The sequence below is a fragment of the Galeopterus variegatus genome, unplaced genomic scaffold, assembly GCF_000696425.1.
Source record: "Galeopterus variegatus unplaced genomic scaffold, G_variegatus-3.0.2 Scaffold1276, whole genome shotgun sequence".
NCBI classification, from domain to species: Eukaryota; Metazoa; Chordata; class Mammalia; order Dermoptera; family Cynocephalidae; genus Galeopterus; species Galeopterus variegatus.
This window is the reverse complement of record NW_007727387.1, coordinates 259,397-278,062: the sequence shown is the minus strand read 5'-3', so window position 1 is coordinate 278,062 and position 18,666 is coordinate 259,397. Positions and strand designations below refer to the sequence as shown.

General features: G+C 40.7%; 2 protein-coding genes across 2 annotated transcripts in view; one reads left to right on the top strand and one right to left on the bottom strand.

Moving 5' to 3' along the window:
• Positions 1-18,666, bottom strand: part of WDFY4 (WDFY family member 4) — a 309,512-nt gene that overhangs the window by 75,743 nt on the left and 215,103 nt on the right. The window lies entirely within an intron of this gene.
• LRRC18 (leucine rich repeat containing 18) lies at positions 14,234-14,995 on the top strand. Its single transcript, XM_008576039.1, has one exon. It carries the CDS (start codon positions 14,234-14,236, stop codon positions 14,993-14,995), a length of 762 nt encoding a protein of 253 aa, XP_008574261.1.

Below are 18,666 nucleotides of genomic sequence, written 5' to 3'. Positions count from 1 at the left end.
GAGCATGGTGACTGGGTCTGTTACTATTTACCTGTATTGCTCAGAGATTGATATACAGTAAGCACTCAATATATCTATTCAATGAGTGAACAAATGAATGAAGACCTCAATAAGCACATGGACTTGGCTTACATCAGTCCCAGAGGACTAATAAGGACCATGGACAAAGAAAACTTTAATTATGATTTGTTCAGGCCCATGGATAGTGTTGCCAAATAAAATATGGGACTATGCGATATTTGGGATGTATGTATGCTAAAAACTATCTGTTGTTTATCTGAGGCTCAAATTTAACTGGGGATCCTCTAATTTTATTTGCTAAATCTGGCAACCCTACCATGGAGAGAAGTCACTGGTAAACATAAGATAAGAACATAGGCCTCCCTGGTCTCAGTTCATCTTTTTTTAATGAAGATTTAAACCCAGTGCAGCAGAAGTTTTTCTGCCGTGCCACCTTGTGAATAGCTGTTCCCTGAAGTAGGCATGACATCCTTGTTGTGTATACACATAGCAGACACATCCACTGGACCACAGCAGAGCCCAGATGGTGCACATCTGGATGCCCTTTAAGGGGCAGCACAGGGCTGTGGGGGGCATAAAAGAGTCAGACTTCCAACCCAAGCCAAGGAAGCTGCCACAGTGATAGCGACCAAAATAGAATACAGAGCTCCAACTATTTTTAAGTTTTTAAAAAATTATTTTTAAGTTTGTCTATAGTAAACTTGCTCCTTTTTGTGTACAGCTCTCTGAGCTTTAAGATATGTACAGATTCAGCCAACCACCGCCACAGTTAGGGTACAGGCTATTCTATCAGCCCAGAAAACTCACTCATGAGGCTCCCTTGTAGGCAAACCTTTTCCCCACCCCTAATTCCAGCAACCACAGATCTGTTTACTGCACCCATAGTTACAGCTTCTCCAGGATGTCATGAGTGGAATCATTCATTATGTAGACTTTTGATATTGGCTTTCTTTATTTAGAAAAATGCTTTTATGATTCATCCAAACTGTTGAATGTATCAGTAGATTTGTCCTCTTTATGCTTGGTAGTATTCCATTACAGTTGTCCCCCCTTACACACGGGGGATGCGTTTCAAGATCTTCAGTGGCTGCCTGAGACTATGGATAGTACCGAACCCTACATACAGTCCTAGACATACATACCTATGATAAAGTTTAATTTATAAACTAGGCACAGGGGAATAGATGATTCCCAGCATCTCACCCTCCCACAAGTAACCAATTTACAACTATTAAAAAGCAAAGACTGCCAACCTGGAACTGCTGGAGCTGGGGAAGGAAGAGGAGAGAGTGCAGGTGGAGTTCATGCAGGCATGAGAGGCAATGGTGAGAATGTGTAGGGACTCTTGTTCTGAGCCAGCCCTGTACAGAGGCTGGGACTAGCTGTTACACAAGCTGGAAAAAGCCACAGAGGCACCCTTTATGTAAACCTGCTTGGAGTCTGCAGGGGAGAGGAAAGCTCCAGAGTACAACATACCAGCCCACAGGCCATAAAGTCCACTAGCAGGATTTCCCCACTCCACATAGGAGCAAACGGCCACTACCAACTGGACAGGAGAGCCGCCCAGAGGCCAGTGAGTTATTGCAAGGGACACATACATGGCCTGCCCCTTGGGAAGCAGTTGGAGTGCGAGAGAAAGGCTGGCCCACTGGGGAAAATTTGGAGCAGCATGGGCAGCTTGTCTCAGTGGAAACTGGTCAGGGTGATAGATCTACAGGAGCCTCCATCTACAGGAAAGACCCTGTCCCAGGCCAGAATTTCCACAGAGTCCAGACCTGGAAGTGATTAATGATCCTCACAAAAAGCCTTCCCCAGAGAATCAGCAGCACATAGGAGTCTCTTCAAATGCCTGGACATCAATGTAAAAACACAAAAGACCTAGAAAGGGCAGGGCAACATGTCACCACCAAAGGAAACAAACAAAGCATGAGCAATGTATGCAGAGGAACAGCAGATCTACGAAATGTCTGAAAGAGAATTCAGAACAATTCTCTCAAGGATGTTCAGAGAGTCACAAGAAAATACAGAGAGAAAATTAAATGATATCTGGAAAATAATACAGGAGTAGAATGAGAAACTCAGCAAGGGAATAGAAGCAATTAAAAAAAACAAATAGAAATTCTAGAAATAAAGAATACATTATCTGAATTGACAAACTTAATAGAAAGCTCCAACAGTAAACTTAATCAAACAGAGGAAAGAATCAGTGAACTCAAAGATAAAACACATGAAAGTATGCAATCAGAGGAGCAAAAAGAAAAAAGATTAAGAAAAAATAAAACAGAAATATAGCAAATATGGGACTCCCTCAAGCAGAATAACTTCCACACAGTTGGCATACCCAAAGGAGAGGAAAAAGGAAGAGATGTAGAAAGTATATTCAAGGACATAATGGCTGAAAGTTTCTCAAACTTGGAGAAAGATGACAACATCCAGGTACAGGAAGCTTAAAGGTCGCCAATCAAATTCAATCCAAGGATTGTGATGTGTCCCCAAGGCACATCACAATCAAATTATCAAAAACCAAAGACAAAAAAAAGAATACTTGAAAGCAGCAAGAGAAAAGAAACATTTAACACTCAACAGAGCCCCAGTAGTCTCTGAGCAAATTTCTTAGTAGAAACCCTACAGGCCAGAAGAGAACAGGATGATATATTCAGAGTGCTGAAAGAAAAAGACTGTCAGCCAAGAAGTCTGTATCTGGCAAAACTAACCTCCAAATATGAAGGAGAAATAATTTCCCAAACAAATGAAAGCTAAGGGAATTCACCAATACCAGACCTGCCTTACAAGAAATGCTAAAGGTAGTTCTCCAGTCTGAAAGAAGGCGACACTAAAGAGCAGCAAGAAAACACCTGAAGGTACATAACTCATCAGTAGAGTAAGTTCACAGACAACCTCAGAATTCTCTAATGTCGTAAGGGTGGTGAGTAAACCACTTATATCCTTAGTATGAAGGCTAAAGAACAAACCTAACAAGACACTAACATATACAAAAACTATATAAGAGAAAGGCAATATTAAAAGATGTATCTTAAACAACAAATTGTCAAAAAGTGAGGGAGAATGATGCCATAGTGTAGAGTTGGCTTTGTTTTTTTCTTTTTCTTAGATATCAAAGTTAAGTTGTTGTTAGTCTAGAATAATTTGTTATAATGATAATACATTTTTTGTAAGCTTCATAGTAACTATAACGCAAAAACTTAGAAGAGACAGTAAAAATAAATAGAGAGAAAGCAAAATGTAAAGCTAGAGAAAACCACTCAACCACAAAGGAAGACAGTGAGACCAGAAAAAAGGAAGAAATGATCGATGACAGAACCAGAAAACAAACAAACAAAAACCACCAAAATGGCAGTAACAAGTCCCTATATATCAATAATAACCTTAAACGTAAACACATTAAATGCCCCAATTAAAAGACACAGAGTGGCTGAATAGATTATAAAACAAGAACCGACAATATGCTGCATACAAGAAACTCACTGAACTGATAAAGAAACACACGGTCTGAAAGTGAAGGGATGGAAAAAGATATTTCCTGCAAATAGAAACCAGAAAAGTACAGGAGTAACTATACTTAGAGAAAATAGATTTCAAGCCAAGGAAAGTAAAAGAAAAAAAGATAAGGAAGGTCATTATATAATGATAAAGGGATCAATTCAATTAGAGATTATAACAATTCTAAATATATATACACCCAACTATGGATCTCCCAGCTATGTAAAGCAATTACTATTGGACCTAATGGGAGGGGCTGAATCCAACCCAATAATAAGTGGGGACTTGAATACCCCGTTTTCACCAAAGGACATCATCCAGACAGAAAACTAACCAGGAAATATCAGAATTAGTCTCTATTATAGGCTGACTTGACATTCATAGAACATTTCATCTAACAGCTGCAGAATACACATTCTACTCAGCAGCACATGGAGGATTCTCTAGAAAAGGCCATATGTTAGGGCACAAAACAAGTCTCAACAAATTAGAAAAAAAATCAATTTCATATCAACTACCTTATCTGACCACAATGGAATAAAACTAGAAATCAACAATAAAAGGGACACTAGAAACCCTATGAATACACAGAAATTAAACAATATGTTCCTAAACAATGAATGGGTCAAAGAAGAAACGAAGAAGGAAATTAAAACATTCCTGGAGACAAATGAAAATGAAAACACAATATACCAGAACCTATGGGATACAGCAAAAGCAGTTTTAAGAGGGAAGTTTATAGCAACAAATGCCTATGTCAAAAAAGAAGAAAGACTCCAAATAAGCAACCTAATGTTATACCTCAACGAGCTGAAAAAGTAAGAGCAAACCAAACCCAAAGTCAGTAGAAGGAGAGAAATAATAAAGATCAGAGCAGAAATAAGTGAATTTGAGATTTTAAAAACAATACAGAAGATCAATGAAATAAGAGTTGGTTTTTTGAAAAGATAAACAAAACTGATAAACCTATAGCTAGACTAATGAAGAAAAGAGAGAATACTCAAGTAAATAAAATCATAAATGAAAAAGGGGACATTACAACTGATATCACAGAAATACAAAGGATCATAAGAGATTACTAAGAATAACTATATGTGAACAAACTAGAAAACCTAGAAGAAATGGATAAATTCCTGGACACATGAAACTTACCAAAGTTGAATCATGAAGAACTAGGAAACCAAAACAAACCACTAACAAGTAATGAGATTGAAGCAGTAATTAAAAGTCTTCCAACATAGAAAACCCCAGGACCAGACAGCCTCATAGCTGAATTCTACCAAACATTCAAGGAAGAAATAATACCCATTCTTCTCAAACTCTTCCAAAAAACTGAAAAGGAGGGAATTCTTCCAAACTCATTCTATAAGGCCAGCATTACCCTCATACCAAAACTGGAAAAATACACAACAACAACAAAAAGCTACAGACCAATATCCCTAAATGAACACATATGTGAAGATCCTCAACAAAATACTACAACCAGAATCCAGCAACACATTAAAAAGATCATACACTGTGATCAAGTGGGATTCATACCAGAGAAACAAGGGTGGTTCAACATACACAAATCTATAAATGTGATATATCAAATCAACAGAATGAAAGAAAAGAAAACATACGATCATTTCAATAGATGCAGGATAAGCATTTAATAAAATACAACATCCCTTTGTGATAATAAAAAAAACACTCAAAAAATTAGGTATAGAAGGAATGTGGCTCAATACAATACAGACCATGTACAGCAAACCCACAGCTAATATCATACTGAGTGGACAAAAATTGGAGGCTTTTCCTCTAAGATCTGGAACAAGACAAGGATGCCCACATTCCCCATTCTTATTCAACATAGTTTAGAAGGCTTAGCCTGTGCAATAAGGCAAGAGAAAGCAATAAAAGGCATTCAAATTGGAAAGGAGGAAGTCAAAATATCCCTGTTTGTAGATGACATGATCCTATACATAGAAAATCTAAAGACTCCACCAAAAAATTACTGGAACTAATAAATGGATTTAGCAAAGTGGCAGGATACAAAATCAACATATAAAAATGAGTAGCTTTCCTATTTGGCAACAATGAAATATCCAAAGAAGATATCAAGAAATTAATCCCATTCAAAATAGCTACCAAAAAAATGAAATACCTAGGAGTAAATTTAATGAAGGAGGTGAAAGACCTCTACAAAGAAAACTATATAACACTGGTGAAAAAAATTAAAGAGGACACAAATAAAATAGAAAGATATCCTGTGTTCATGGGTTGGAAGAATCAAAATGATCAAAATGTCAATATTACCCAAAGCAATCTACACATTTGACATAATCCCTGTCAAAATACCAATGACATTCTTCACAGAAATAGAAAAAATGATCTTAAAATTTGTGTGGAACCACAAAGACCCTGTATATAGTAAAAGCAATCTTGAACAAAAAGAACAAAGTTGCAAGCATCACACTTCCTGATTTCAAAATATACTGTAAAGCTATAGTAACCAAAACAGCATGGCACTGTCATAAAAATAGACAGATCAATGGAATAGAATAGAGAGCCCTGAAATAAATCCACACACTTATAGCTAACTGATTTTCAACAAAGGTGCTAAAAATTTACAATGGGAAAAGGACAGCCTCTTTAATAAATGGTGCTGGGAAAACTGGATATCCACATGCAGAAGATTGAAACTAGACCCCCATCTCTACCATACATAAAAATCAACACAAAATGGATCAAAGACCTAAATTTAAGACCCAAAACTATGAAACTACTAGAAGAAAACATAGGGGAAACACTACATAAAACAGGAGTGGGAAACACTTTTTTGAGCAAGACTACAAAAGCACAGGCAGCTAAAGTAAAAATACACAAATGGGACTACATCGAACTGAAAAGCTTCTGTACGGCAAGGGATACTGTCAACAAAGTGAAGAGACAACCTACAGAATGGGAGAAAGTGTTTGCCAACTACACATCAGGCAAGGAGCTAACGTTCAGAATATACAAGGAACTTAAATGACTCAACAGCAGAAAAACAAATAACCCAATTAAAAAATGGGCAAAGGACCTAAATAGAAATTTCTCAAAAGATGACATACAAATGTCCAAAAGGCACACAAAAACAAGCTCAATGTCACTAACCTTCAGAGAAATGCAAATTAAAATGACAGTGAGATATCATCTCACCCCAGTTAGAATGGCTATTACACAAAAAATGACAGATGCTGGTGAGGATGTGGGAAAAAAGGACCTCTCCTACATTGCTGGTGGGAATGTAAAATGGGACAGCCACTGTGGAAAACTGTGCAGGTTCCTCAGAGAACTAAAAATAGACCTACCCTATGATCCACCTATCCCGCTACTGGGTATATACTCAAAAGAAATGAAATCAGTATATGAAAAAGACACCTGTACTCACATGTTCATCACAGCACTATTCAGAATAGCCAAGAAATGGAATCAACCTAAATGTCCATCAATGAATGAATGGATTAAAAATACTGTGGTATACATACGCAATGGAATACTACTCAGCTGTTTAAAAAAATAATATCCTATCATTTGCTGCAACGTGGATGGAACTGAAAACTATCATGTTAAGTGAAGTAAGTTAGGCACAAAAAGACAAATACCACATGATCTCACTCATATGTGGAATCTGAAAAAAAAAGTATTCTCATAGAAGTAGAGAGTAGAATAATGGTTACCAGAGGTGGGGGCGAGACGGAGAAGAGGAAAAGTGGTGAATTAATGGGTACCAAACTGTGCTATCTACCCTAAGTGAATCATTTTGCAGTATACACCTGTATTGAAACAACACACTGCACCCCACAAATACGTGCAAATGAATGTTAAATATTTTGAATGAATGAATGAATAAATAAATAAAGTGTTATCCATGAATAAGGGTAGAAGTATTATGGTTATATAATGAAAGGAGGAATTAATCTCAACATGTGGAATCAGCAATCAGAGAAGACCTTAGTAGAAAGTAGCACTTGATCTGAGCCTCAAAAAATGGACAAGCTTTGTAAATTCATAAGTCTGGTACAAGGGAAACTACAGTATAAGGAAGGGCAAAGGACCCTTAAAGTGTATGGTGTGGAACAAACCTTTGATTAAACGTGGTAGGCAGCTTCTAGGATGGTTCTCACTTCTCCCTCCCTCCTGGTATTTATACTCTTGCATAATACTCTCCACTCGAATGTAGTGGGACCTACGACTTACTTCTATCCAACAGAATATGGCAAAGATGTGTGGAGTGTCACTTTCATAATCAGGTTACATAAGATTGCGACTACTGTCTTGTTACCAGATCCTACCACCTTCTTGGCTTGTATGCTTTTATGAAACAAGCTGCCTTGTGAGGGACTCTGACCTCGAGGACCAGGCCAGCAGTGCCGCTATACCCAGCGACCCACAGAAACTGACATAATATATGGTGTTGTTTTCAGCTGCCGACTGTGGTGGTAATTTGTTACACAGCAACAGGTAACACATTTAGCAAGAAACAAATAAAACATTTGCATCCTCCCCCCGAAAAAAGTAAAAAATAAATTAGGCCCAGTAAGAGATTAACAACAATAATTAATAATAAAATAGAATAAACATGCCAGCATCACTACTCTTGAGCTTTGGGATCACTATTAAGTAAGATAAAGGGGTTACTTGAACACAAGCACTGTGATACCACGATATGAATGTGATAACTGAGATGGCTTCTAAGTGACGAATGGGCAGGAAGCATATACAGCACAGAGATGCTGGACAAAGGGAGGATTAAGATCCTGGGCAGGACAGAGCCGGATGGCATGAAATTTCATCACTCTACCTAGAACAATAAGCAATTTAAAATTTTTGAATTGTTTAGTTCTGGAATTTTCTATTTAGCATTTTCAGACTGTGGAACTGAAACTGCAGATAAGGGGTGACTACTGCATAAGGAATCCTCCCACTGAAGGTCATTTGAGGTTTTTTTTTTTTTTTTTCTGTTTTTGGCAATTATGAAGAGCAGCTATAAACATATATGAACAGGTTTTTGTGTGAACATAACATTTTATTTTTCTAGGGTAAATACCTAGATGGAGAAATGCTGGGTCACATGATCAGTATATGGTCAATTTTATAAGATAAAATAAAATAAAATAGAATATTTTAAAGGATAAAAAATAAATAAAATAAAAATTTTCATTATAGAAACTTTGCACCTTTTTGTTACTTATGTGAAATACATGAGTATTTTATTTTGGGGGCATTATTATTTTTCAAATTTTGTCTTCCAATTGTTAATTGCTAGTATATAAAAATGCAATGGGGCTGGGGGTCCTGAGGCTTGGAGCCAGGGGAAGCCAAACCCATCCACAACCACGTAATAAAGAGCATGCCAGAAACACCATTTCCACGCTGGTAGCCCATCATAGCCACCACAATTACCATGGCTGCCACAGAAGCAGCTAGTCTCTATAGTAGTGGTCACGGCCACCATGCAGATGACACGCCAGACTCTCAGCTGCATTGACACAAGGAGAGGCACCGGCGGAAACCCCCCGCCCCCCAAAAAAAGAGGTCCTCTCTCTCCACAAAGCACACTCCAGAGTAATAGAAGAAGCATCTGGTTTACAATAATAGGGGAGGACTTGATCACCCCTGTCTCAGTACTGGACAGATCATCTAGGCAACAAACCAACAGAGGAACAGTTAATCTATCAGATGGAGAGAACAAATCTATGGCTATTAGAGGGGCAGGGGTAGAGGAGAGGGGGAAGGGGAGAGACTGGATAAAGGACATAAAGAATAAGTATGATTTGTAACAATGAATATGCTAATAAAAATGTTTTTAAAAAAATGCAGTGGGGGTTTTATGTGTTAACCCTGCATCCTGCAACCTTGCCAAACTCACTTATTAGTTCCAAGAGTGTTTTTAAAATTCTGTGGGATTTCCTGTGTCGAGAATCATGTCATCTGTGCATAGAGACAGTTATATTTCATTATTTTCTATGTGTATGCCTTATATTTATTTTTCTTGCATTGTTGCACTGGCTAGAATTTCCAATATGCTATTGAATAGTGAGAGTGTAACTTCTTGCCTCGTTCCCACACAAGGGGGAAAGTGTTCAGTCCTTCACTAAGTAAAATATTAGCTATAGATTTTTTTAATGGATGCCTTTTATCATGTTAAGGAAGAGGCTTTCTATTACTGGTTTGCTGAGAGTTTTTATTATGAGTGGATGTTAAGTCTGTCAAGTGTTTTTTTCTGTATCAATTCATATGATCATGTATTTTTTTCTTTTTAGTCTGCTAATATGGTATTAACAATTGACTGATTTCCAAATATTGAGTCAGCCTTGCATTCCCACTTGGTTGTCATTTATTATTCTTTTTATATATATTGCTGGATTCAATTTGTTAATATTGTGTTGAAGATTTTCATGTCTATGTTCATAAGGGATTTTGGTCTATAGTTTTCTTTCCTTATACTGTCTGTGTAATTTTAGTATCAAGGTGATGCTAGCCACAGAAAATAAGTTTAGAATTGCTTCCTCTTCTATTTTCTGGAAAAGGTCATATAAAATTGGAGTTACATCTTTACAACAAACTAAATGTTTATGCCACATCCCTAAACTTACAGGTTGAAACCCTAATCCCCAATGTAATGGTATTAGGAGGTGGCGCATTTGGCAGGAAATTAGATCATAAGGATGGAGACTCCATGAACGAAATTAGTGCCCTTATATAAGGGACCCCAGAGAACTCTCCTTCCCTCTTACTACTATGTGAGGACATAGCAAAAATACAGCTGTCTGTGAATAAGGAAGCTGGTCCTCACCAGACATCAAATCTGCCAGTGTCTGGATCTTAAACTTTCCAGCCTCCAGAACTGTCAGAAACAAATTTCTGTTTGTATGGCCACCCAGTCTATGGTACTTTGTTATAGCAGCCCAAGTGGACTAAGACAGTCTTCTTTAAATATTTTATAGAATTTAATCATAAAACCATTTCGGCTTGGAATTTTATTTTTTGTAATGTTTACAAATACAAATTCAATTCCTTTAATAAATATAGGTCTACTTTGGGTTGTCTATTCCCTCATAGAGAGATTTGGTAATTTATAGTCAATTTTGTTAACTTTTTTTTTTTCTGGAGTTGTTTGTATTATTCCTTTAATATGCCTTTAATGTGTGTGGGTTTTAGTGAATCCTCTCTTTGACTCCTGATATTCATAACTTGTCTCTCTCTCTTTCTCCCCCTCTCCTTCCCTCTCTCTCTCTCTCTCTCTTTTCTCTCTCTCTCTCCCCCTCCCTCCCTCCCCCCCTCTTTCATTGTCAATTTAGCTATCAGTTTCATTAATCTCTTCAAAGAACCAGCTTTTAGTTTCATTTATTTTCTCCTTTCAATTTTATTGATTTCTGCTCTTCATTATTTCCCCTTTGGGCATGCTGGAGGTTTATTTGCTCTTATTTACTACTTCCTTAAGGTAAAAGTTTATATTATTGACTTTCAATCTTTCTTCCTTTCTAATATGAGCCTTTAAAGCTATAAATTTCCCTCTAATCACTGCTTTGGTTGCATGCTGCAAATTTTGATATGTTGTATTTTCATTTTTGCTCAGTTCAAAATATTTTCTAATTTCCCTTGAGACTTCTTTAATTCATGGATTATTTATAAATACATTTTTAAATTGTTAACTATACTGGGCAGCTGCTGGCTCCTAATGGGTAGAATCTCTGGCCTTGTGCTGTTAAACATCCTACAATGCTCAGGACAGACTTTCCCCCTCATCAACAACCATGCCTTTGCTAACAATAAAGAATTATCTGGCCCTACAATGCTCAGGACAGACTTTCCCCCTCATCAACAACCATGCCTTTGCTAACAATAAAGAATTATCTGGCCCAAAATGTCAATAGAGCCAAGGCTGAGAAACCCTGTTCCTTGCTGATGGAGTTTGGATGTGATGTCCCCTCCAAAATTCATGTGGAAGTTTGATCTCCAATGTGGCAGTGTTAGAAACTGAGCCAAAATGTCAATAGAGCCAAGGCTGAGAAACCCTGTTCCTTGCTGATGGAGTTTGGATGTGTTGTCCCCTCCAAAATTCATGTGGAAGTTTGATCTCCAATGTGGCAGTGTTAGAAACTGAGTGAGTCATGGGGGCGGATCACTCATGAATGGATTAATGCTCTCCCTGGGGAAGGGGGATTAATGAGTGAGTTCTCACTCAATTAATTCCCGTGAGAGCTCATTGCTTAAAAAGACCCTGGCACCTTCTCTCTCTCTCTCTTGCTTCCTCTCTCCTGCTTCCTCTCGCCATGTGATCTGCTTGTACCCGCCGGTTGCTCTCTCTTGCTTCCTCTCGCCATGTGATCTGCTTGTACCCACCGGTTGCCTGCCACTTTCCGCCATGAGGAGAAGAAGCCTGAGGCCCGTGCCAGATGCAGCTGTCCCAGAATCGTAAGCTAAATAAACCTCTTTTCTTTATAAATTACCCAGTTTCAGGTATTCTGTTATAGCAACACAAAACGGACTAAAACACTTGCTGATTCTCTCTACCTGTTCTATTGATTATTGAGAGACAAGTATTGATATCCCCAACTCCAAATGCAATTTTCTCCTATCAGTTTTATTAGTGTTTGCTTCATTTACACCAAAGCCCTGTTGTTAGGTACATAACACTTAGGGTTGTTTTTGTCTTCTTGGTAAAGTGTCCCTTTTATTATTGAGTAATATTCTTCTTACTCTCAGGTAAATTTTTTTCTCTGAAATATACTTTGTCAAATATTAATAAAATCACCCCAGCTTTCCTTTAGTGATTGCATGGTATGGTGCAAAGCTTTGTGTTTGGGGCTGCCTTTGAGTCCAAGCCAAGAGATATGATTGGCAGGGGAGGGGGCGGGTGAAGGGGAGGATTCATGAAACTTGCTGCCAGGTTGGTCTTCCTTTGAGTTATGGATCGCTCCTCCAATCCACCTGATACCGTTTGTCTTCAGAGTCCTCAGAACGTTTCTCTGTGCATTCTGCCTAAGGTCTTTAGTTGACTTCAATGGGTGAGGCAGGGCAAATTACGCTTACTCCATCTTAACTGTAAGTGGAACCCCAGCTTTCTTTTTTAAGCTGCTTTATCCCATCTGGTTCGTCAGAGCTGAATGATTTAGAAACTTGCATACTGACGAACATAGAACTGTCTCTGGTAACCAGCCAGCTTTGCCTGAATGTGGCAGATCCATTTCTACAGAATAGGATCATCTTATAAGACCTGTTCAGAAGAACATTGGTGCTGCTGAAAGCTGAGAATACTTCCATTGATTTACTATGGAGACCACCATCCATCCCAGGAGGCTGTGATCCAGTAGGACTTGCACAGGGTGGTGGGACCCTCTGACCTTCAGCCTCTGTCTCTTTACAATAGGGATAACTCTATGTGTTTTATTGGATTGCTGAAGATTAGAAACAATATGTGTAATGTTCCTTGCAACAATATTTAATAACTAACATTAATCAAGCTTTTACCATGTGCCAGCCACTGTGATAAGTACATTACAGTATTAGATAATATACAGTTCCCAAGGGCTCTCTATAAGGAGCCGTTTTCACAAATGAGGAAACTCAGGCACTGGGAATTTAAGAAAATTGCTAGTAGCAGAGCTGGACTTCTAAACCAAACATTTTGAGGCCAGGATCTACCATCACCCTCTACATTCTACTTCTCCATACGGTAATAGTCATTAACTATCATCAAGCCTACCCATGCAGAGGGGGTTACAGTCGAATTTCAGTGTGAAGGATGTAAGAGGAGGATGAGAAAGGAGTAGAAGGTGGAAAGAGGCAGCATTTGCTTTAAGCTTTGCCAGGCCCAGCCCTGGCCCCCTCCATGCTCTTGGAGAGGAGTGGGGGGCTTAGGGGCACAGTGTAGGCATGCCCTGAAACTCCCGGGTGATCAGAAGACTGTTCTGTCTGCTCCTGCTGCTCTGCAGTTACAGAAGCCGAGGCCTCACTACCTCCTCTGGGTCCAAAAGTGAAGAGAGATGTAATAAATCATTCTTAACTTCCACACTATTCCCTCATATCCAGGCTTATGTTGCTTCTGGGATCTCAGCAGCCCTCCCTAGGAACTCATGTGATAACTCTAAGGAAACCCTAGAGTTATGTGGGGATCTGGGAAGTGGCAGATATCCAAGAACACACACACACACACACACACACACACACACACACACACACACACACACAGCCCTGGGAGAGGTGCATACGTGGAGGTCCAGGACAATGGGAGATTCATAAGTCAGAGAATGGCAAGGTAGGGAGACATTAAGCATCTTTCAGGCCAAATTTGCACCTTCCATTTTACATCTAGGAAAACCGAAGTTGAGGGCATGCATTTTGCTGAAGATCTTTTGCTGGGTTACGTCTGCTGATGTCTGATTTCTTTTACATCTAGGAAAACCGAAGTTGAGGGCATGCATTTTGCTGAAGATCTTTTGCTGGGTTACTTCTGCTGATGTTTGACTTCTCTGCACTATCCTCTTTCTCTTTTTAAACCAATAGAGAGAAAAGCATCAAGATGTGGGGGGAATCCAGTACCCTTACACCACCTCCTAACTAGATGTTTCTCTTCTGTCCTTACCAGAGTTTATCTTCTAGCAGTTCCATGTGACTTTTTCCTCAAACTGATTACCATCTAATCGGAACAACGTCAAACATACTCCCTTACTGAAAGAACATGGCCAAGGGTGGGAAAGTCACCAAGGGCAAGAAGATCACCTTCAATATGGCCAAGAATTGCATCAAAATCACATTTGATGGGAGAAAACGTCTTGACTTGAGCAAGATGGGAATTACCACCTTTCCCATGTGTATTCTGCGACTCAATGATGTGGATGAGCTCGATCTTAGCCGGAATATGATCAGGAAGATCCCTGACTCAATCGCTAAGTTCCAGAACCTGCGATGGCTGGACCTGCACAGCAACTACATTGACAGGCTCCCTGAGTCCATCGGCCAGATGACCACACTGCTCTACCTCAATGTCAGTAACAACAGGCTGACCACCAATGGACTGCCCGTGGAGCTGAACCAGCTCAGGAATATACGCACCATGAATTTAGGCTTGAACCACCTGGACAGTGTGCCCACCACCCTGGGAGCCCTGAAGGAGCTGCATGAAGTGGGTCTCCATGACAACCTGCTGAACACCATCCCCACCAGCATCTCTAAGCTCCCCAAGCTGAAAAAGCTCAACACCAAGAGGAACCCCTTTCCAAAGGCAGAGGAATCAGACACGTTCATAGATTCTATCAAGAGGCTGGACAACTTATATCTGGTGGAGGAAAAGGATCTGTGTGCGGCTTGCCTAAGAAAATGCCAGCTCACCCGGGAGAGGCTGACCACGATCAAGAGCACAGCCATGGTGACGCCAAGAAAGGCCATATTTTCCAGTTTGGTTTCACCCAACTCCATAGCCAAGGAATCCCAGGAAGAATAGAGGTGACTGGGACCCTGACCCTGAGGCAGGAAGGGAAAAGGAAAGGGGGGCAGCGGTGGTGGGCTGCACCCACAGGAAACTGAGGGCTCCTCCTGTGACTGCAGTAGCTCTTCTAGCCAAGCCCATAAAATACCTTTCCCTACCTCCCTGGCCTGTGGTTGTGTTGATTGGAGGGCTTTTGGTTCCTTGCCAAACACATTCCCCTCTTCTCTGCACATGCACCCCCACACATACAGGCACAATGAGTCAGGAAAGGGTCATCCATCTCATTTCTGCCCCAGAACACTCCTGCCTGTAGCCCGTGGCCCGGGCAGCTAATGCTGCCAGCACACTTATTCTCACTACTGCTGGCATTTCAGGGCTCACCACCACCACCATCTCCCAAATCTGGAACTTGTTTTATGGGAATATTTGGGGTTTGGGCTTCGAAAGTCAGAAATGTCAAGAGCATGGATTGGTAGGAAAGCATATAGGCACTTGATCTTGGGTAGGGGACAAGTTGGGCCACAGATATGGGCAGGTATATTATTAAGTATTGGCAGTTATCATCTTGGGCCCAAAGAGCATGGATTGGTAGGAAAGCATATAGGCACTTGATCTTGGGTAGGGGACAAGTTGGGCCAAAGATATGGGCAGGTATATTATTAAGTATTGGCAGGTATCATCTTGGGCCCAATGCAGTACTATCTTTTTCTCTTATTTGTGCTTGCATAATTTGTTCTAGGAGCTTTCTAGACTAAACCAACAGGCCATTGACTGGCCATGAATGAATGAGGTTGACTCCCATCCTATTACATCCTGCACTTTTCCAGACCCTTGTGGGAGAAAGGAAAGAATGGGGGCAGGTCTTGACTGGTGTGTTCAATAAATAAATACCCCACTAGGCACTGTGCTAGGTGCAGGGACTGCATCCAGTTGGAGAATGCCTGGCCTGCCTTGTGCAGGCTGGAGGAGAGACAAGTTGAAAAGAGATGGGGCAGAACACTGTCTGAGGACCTTAGGAGATGAGGAGATTTGTCCAGGGCTGGCCTGGCCTGGAGAAGAGCCAAAGATTCTGGAGTCAGACAGATCCAGGCCCATGGACTCCCTGCTCCTGACTTGCTGTCTCCTTGGGCAGCTTACTCAGCTTTGGTTCCCTCATCTGTAAAGTGGGAATACCTCACTGCAAGGGTTGCTGTGCATCCAACAGAGGTAGTGCATAGAGGACATGCTCAATCAAAGTCAGTTCTCTCCAAGAACGAGAGCTTGGTGCATTTCAAAGCTGAAATACTACTTTGGACAGTGTCGCCAGTCACACTAGGTATTTTAGCAGAGATGACAGTAAGAGTCAGTCCTCACAATACTGAGAACCTTCTCCAGCCTCACTGCATACCACTCACTCACACCTTCAGACTGTCTAAGAGAAAGGGATCAAGGAAGATACCTTGAGGAAGCCCCCCCCCCCCGCAAGACTTTGCTGTGCTGGTGGCACGTTTTACTGCAGTGGTCTGTGGAAAGCACTGAGAGGCAGCCACCCCTTCCATGGGATCGGCTTATTTCTACTCACGTCATAATCCACGCAGACAGCACACCTCACTTCTGCACCCCTCACTGCTAGGTTTGTTTGTTTGTTTGATTGATTTTTCCCAGTGCTTAGTTGTTATCCTATTGTATTTCTAAAANCAGATATGGGCAGGTATATTATTAAGTATTGGCAGTTATCATCTTGGGCCCAAAGCAGTACTATCTTTTTCTCTTATTTGTGCTTGCATAATTTGTTCTAGGAGCTTTCTAGACTAAACCAACAGGCCATTGACTGGCCATGAATGAATGAGGTTGACTCCCATCCTATTACATCCTGCACTTTTCCAGACCCTTGTGGGAGAAAGGAAAGAATGGGGGCAGGTCTTGACTGGTGTGTTCAATAAATAAATACCCCACTAGGCACTGTGCTAGGTGCAGGGACTGCATCCAGTTGGAGAATGCCTGGCCTGCCTTGTGCAGGCTGGAGGAGAGACAAGTTGAAAAGAGATGGGGCAGAACACTGTCTGAGGACCTTAGGAGATGAGGAGATTTGTCCAGGGCTGGCCTGGCCTGGAGAAGAGCCAAAGATTCTGGAGTCAGACAGATCCAGGCCCATGGACTCCCTGCTCCTGACTTGCTGTCTCCTTGGGCAGCTTACTCAGCTTTGGTTCCCTCATCTGTAAAGTGGGAATACCTCACTGCAAGGGTTGCTGTGCATCCAACAGAGGTAGTGCATAGAGGACATGCTCAATCAAAGTCAGTTCTCTCCAAGAACGAGAGCTTGGTGCATTTCAAAGCTGAAATACTACTTTGGACAGTGTCGCCAGTCACACTAGGTATTTTAGCAGAGATGACAGTAAGAGTCAGTCCTCACAATACTGAGAACCTTCTCCAGCCTCACTGCATACCACTCACTCACACCTTCAGACTGTCTAAGAGAAAGGGATCAAGGAAGATACCTTGAGGAAGCCCCCCCACCCCCCGCAAGACTTTGCTGTGCTGGTGGCACGTTTTACTGCAGTGGTCTGTGGAAAGCACTGAGAGGCAGCCACCCCTTCCATGGGATTGGCTTATTTCTACTCACGTCATAATCCACGCAGACAGCACACCTCACTTCTGCACCCCTCACTGCTAGGTTTGTTTGTTTGTTTGATTGATTTTTCCCAGTGCTTAGTTGTTATCCTATTGTATTTCTAAAATCTCGGAAGATCTAGATTCAAAATTCCTATTTTAGTTTTTTCTCTTTATTAAATGTTTTACATTATAAAAGTAACAAAACCACAACATAGTTTTAAATACAGTAGCTTGAAGTGTCCATCATTCTACCGTGAGAGCCAACTATGCCACTTGCAGATTTCCTCACTAGTTATTTTTCTGTGTATATTATTACACGTAGATAAAACTATAGCATTCATGTCATTTCCTCCCTGCTTTGAAACCCATGTTGTTACACAGTCTTAGTAACTATAAGTTAAAACATCTGCAAGATAGTTATTCTCATGGTTATACATGATTATAAGTCACTGTTGGGCATTTCAGTTGCTTCCAATTTTTCACTAACGGAAATAGTTTTGTGATGATAGATTGTATAACTAAAACATTTAAAAATATTTTGGATCGCTTCATTGGCACAACTTCATTATTGGAAATATTGTGTGAAAGGGTGTGTGCTTTTAAACAATTTTTGACACGTGCCACCAAGTAGCTTATGAAAGGCTTACACTCCTTTACATATCTACTAGTAAAGAATCAGAGATCCCGTTTCACTGCGTCCTTGCCAGCACTGAGTACTGTCCTCTACATGGTCCTCTTTGTTTAATGTCCAAAATGATTGATTCGAAGCCCTCCTGAAGAGAGGGAGTGATGGCGCTGAGACATGCATGACGTGATGTCCTGCCTCAGGCTTGGGAGCCCCCTCCCCAGTACACTGGGCCTCCGGAGTGTCTGTAAGGCAGCCAACCTGCTGTTTTAGTCACTCCATCTCTGACCCAACATACAAAATCCATGCAGGGACATACGATCAAAACAGAGTGCTGGCTACTTATTGGGATGCTGTCCATTTCAATTGCTCTCCCTTGAGACTTTTTTTTTTTTCTTTAGAATTAGTGTTCCTGGGGCCGGCCCGGTGGCGCACTGGATAGTGCGCCGCTTGGGAAGCGCGGCGGCGC